General features: G+C 65.6%; 1 protein-coding gene across 1 annotated transcript in view; it reads right to left on the reverse strand.

Annotated features, from left to right (window-relative positions):
* Positions 1-3,321, reverse strand: part of AGAP1 (ArfGAP with GTPase domain, ankyrin repeat and PH domain 1) — a 252,155-nt gene that overhangs the window by 183,263 nt on the left and 65,571 nt on the right. The window contains exon 9 of the mRNA XM_012725166.1: positions 3,151-3,243. Within this exon, the coding sequence (XP_012580620.1) occupies positions 3,151-3,243 (93 nt within the window). The remainder of the gene's footprint in view (positions 1-3,150; positions 3,244-3,321) is intronic.

A 3,321-nucleotide genomic window follows, 5' to 3' on the forward strand; every position in this document is an offset into this window, starting at 1 on the left:
GCGCGCGGAGCGGGGCGGGGGCAGGTCCCGCCTCCACCAGGCCAGACAATGTGACTGAAGCCCAGAGTGGATCATTCACCGGAAAGTCTGGGCCAACGTGATCGGGGTGCAGCGCCTGGCCAGGACGGGGTCCCCGGGGTCCCGGCCCTGACCGCCTCCTTCCGCAGCGACTGAGAAACCGGCCAGCGCAGGGCCAGCGCCCAGGAGTGGGCGAGGCGGCCGGGCGCCCCACTGCCGCCGGCCAGGCCCTGCAGCCCCCACGGGTCCTGCACACTGGCGTCGTGGGCACGCTGAGCTGTGTGCGGGCCCGGCAGGACGCCCTGTGCACGCTGACATGCTGTGTACACACGTGCACACGCGTGTTCGCAGGCCAAGCAGCGCCCCGACGGGGCGTGGGGCCCCAGGCTGAGGACGCACACAGCTTTCTTGTCTCTGGAGAAACGGGTGTTCGCAGAGCTGGCCTGCACGCAGGTGGGGGCCGCGCTGGCCTGCGCGGGGCTCGGTCCCGCGTGAGACACACTCGCTTCCCAAGTGTCCGGCCCTGGCCCGTCGCCCCTCAGTGCCTGGTCTCTGGCACCGGCCTCTCATTCCCAGGGAGAACGGCTGCCTGAGCGCAGGGTAGCTGGCCATCACCTCGGCGCCGGGCCCGCAGGCTCTGGAAGTCAGGCAGGCCCGGCCACAGGACGTCACCTCCGCCCCACACTGGTGGCCTTGCCCTGGGGGCACCGACGCCCGGCCTGCTCTCCGCGCCAGAGGCCTCACCGTCTCTGACTCAGCGCCATCGGGTGACCCGCGGGGAGCATCCTGAGCCATCGACCTCAGCAGCTTTGACCCCAGCAGCTGGGACTGACGGGGCCTCGGGAACACCCATGGCCTGAGGGGGCCCACACCCTATTTCTCCGAAGGCACTCTGAGGTCGGGGACACTGGTCCCAGCGACACTACCCGACCGGGTCAGGCGTCCAGGGAGGGGCGTGTCCATGCGGCGAGGGTGGCCCCTGCCCCTCCAGTCACCGGGAAGCCAGGCCGCGGCTCAGATTCCATGAGCTCGTGCTGCAACTCGCACCTGAGAGGCTGTGGACGACGGAGGACACTCGCCTACGCCTTGCGGTCAGCTTGAGGCCCGCGGGTGAGGCGAGCCCCGCGCCTGGGGCGGCAGACTCGGCGAGGGGCGGATGTCTGGCGGGCCTGGCTGCCCCGTGCCACCTCCCGACCAGACGCCAGGGAAGGAAGCGGTGCAGGGTGGGGTGTCAGTGGTCCTGAGGGTGGGTGTCCCAGGCCAACTTTTTTTTTTTTTTAAGATTTATTTATTTGTGAACACAGAACGGGGGGTACAGGCCAGAGGTCAAGGGGCGGCGAGAGGCTTCACCAGAAACAGAGTGGGGAGCAGAACAGGCAGATCGACGAAGTCCACTGCTGAGGGGAGCACCGGGCGGGTCAGGAGAGGTCTGCCGCGCCCTGTGGTCCCCTCTGGGGCAGGCGGGCATCGAACTCGTGCTGCGCTTTAACCTGCTACGCCACCAGGGAGGGCCCAGCCAACTTTTTTTTAACAGGAGTTAAGTAACTTTTATGACTCTAGCTGGAACAGTGCCTGCCCATGAAATGGACCCCGCGGCCTGCTGGGGAAGCTGAGCTGAGTAAGCACACGAAGGAAGGGCACTAGCGTCCCCCAGGGGCACAGGCGTTAAGCTTCATCGCCAAGAAGCTACTGCCAGCCACTGTGGCTGGCCTGAACCCCCCAGTGAGTGACCCCCCGTGCAGCACACCCCCGCTGGCTCCCCGCCGCTCCCCTCAGCAGTGCACTTCAGCGGATGCGCCCGTTCTGCTCCCCACTCTCTCTGGTGAGTCCGTTCACCCCCATACCTCTGGACTGCACCCCAGTTTTTGTGTGTATGAAGAACAGCTAAGTGCAGGCCCGCCTCTGTGGAAAGACCCCATGCGGGGAAGTCGGCTGGCAAGGATGAGGGAAGCCGCCGAGCCTGCGGGGCGCGGCCCAGCGTGTGGCCTGGACCTGGAGGCCCTGCTGGGGACGACGGCCTCCCTGGTCCCGCAGGCCTGTCTCCCCAGCCAGGCAGAGGCATGCACGACGCTGTGGGCCGGCCGGGCCCCTCGCCGGCGGGTGGATTCGCGCCCCGCTCCCGGACCTCCGGTCTCACCGACACCACGGCGCCCCCGGCCTGGCCCCGGCGCCCCCACCCACGCCTGCTCCGCCTGGCCCGAGCCGAAGCTTGTTTATACTCGCTCAAAGGGATGAAACTTGCCTGCAGAAACAGCCCCACGGCATGTGTGGACGGAGCCGGGCCGAAGCCGGGCTCCGCAGGGCCTGCGAAAGTGCCCAGGAGCCCAGGGGACGGTCACGGCGGGGGGCCGCCCCGCCGTGGCGCCCCAGGCCCCGGCTCGAGCCGCCCGCCCCCCTCACCGCCGGGAGGTGACATTTCCGGAAGCCGCGGCGCCGGGCCGGACTCTTTGTTTTTATTTTCCCTGGAAATGCAGCAGCGTCACGTGGCCCCGGTGGACTGGAGACTTAAAGCGATCTGGTCTCCGGGTTCGGGGCTAATGAAAACCTTTCCCGGCTAGCAGCCGAGGCCAAAACAAATGCTTGAATTCGGGTCCTGTTGTGTAATGAGGAAGTTTAATTAAGGCCCCGCATTACAGCTGTAAATGTCCCTTTATGTAATAAGGTCTAAATGAAACTGAACCTAATCAAAGTTACAATTCCTTCATTAGCAAATTACAAACACGCGCGCAGCTGACACACCAGCAGTGATTATCGCAGCTAATAGCCTCGCTGCCACCAACAGCCGAAACAGCCTTCAGATGTCCGTCTGCGAGCACATTAGGGCCACGCGGCGTCCCTGTGATCACAAGGGCTCTCGCGCGGCCATCTGATTTACCCCGGTCGCCTGGCGGCCAGCGGCCAATCAAAGCCCCGCCACAAAGGCGGCCTTTGAAGCGGCCGGCCGGACACGCGGCGCGGGCAGCGCACTTCATCAGATGCGCCCCTACATTCCCTCTTCTTATTCTAATGAGCCATTTTAATACACACTGGCACCTCTTCTAATTGATGTCAAGTGAGTGACTGCTACATTCATCACCAGAGCGCGCGGCCCGGCCCGCGCGGGCGAGGTGGTCCGGGCGGGAAGGCGCGTACCTGTTTGATGGGGATGGCTCGTCCGCTGCCGACGCTGTCTGCGCGACCCTCCAGGCCTTTCTTCTCTTTGTCTGGGTCACTCCCTTTCCGAGACTGCAGAGCAAAGAGAAAGTTAGCGCGGGCTCAGGCTCGCCGCGGTCTGCCTTGGCCAGCACGCGTGGGCGGCGCACG

The sequence above is a fragment of the Condylura cristata genome, unplaced genomic scaffold (genome assembly GCF_000260355.1).
Source record: "Condylura cristata isolate star-nosed mole 26May11 unplaced genomic scaffold, ConCri1.0 scaffold00002, whole genome shotgun sequence".
In the NCBI taxonomy this organism is placed as follows: domain Eukaryota; kingdom Metazoa; phylum Chordata; class Mammalia; order Eulipotyphla; family Talpidae; genus Condylura; species Condylura cristata.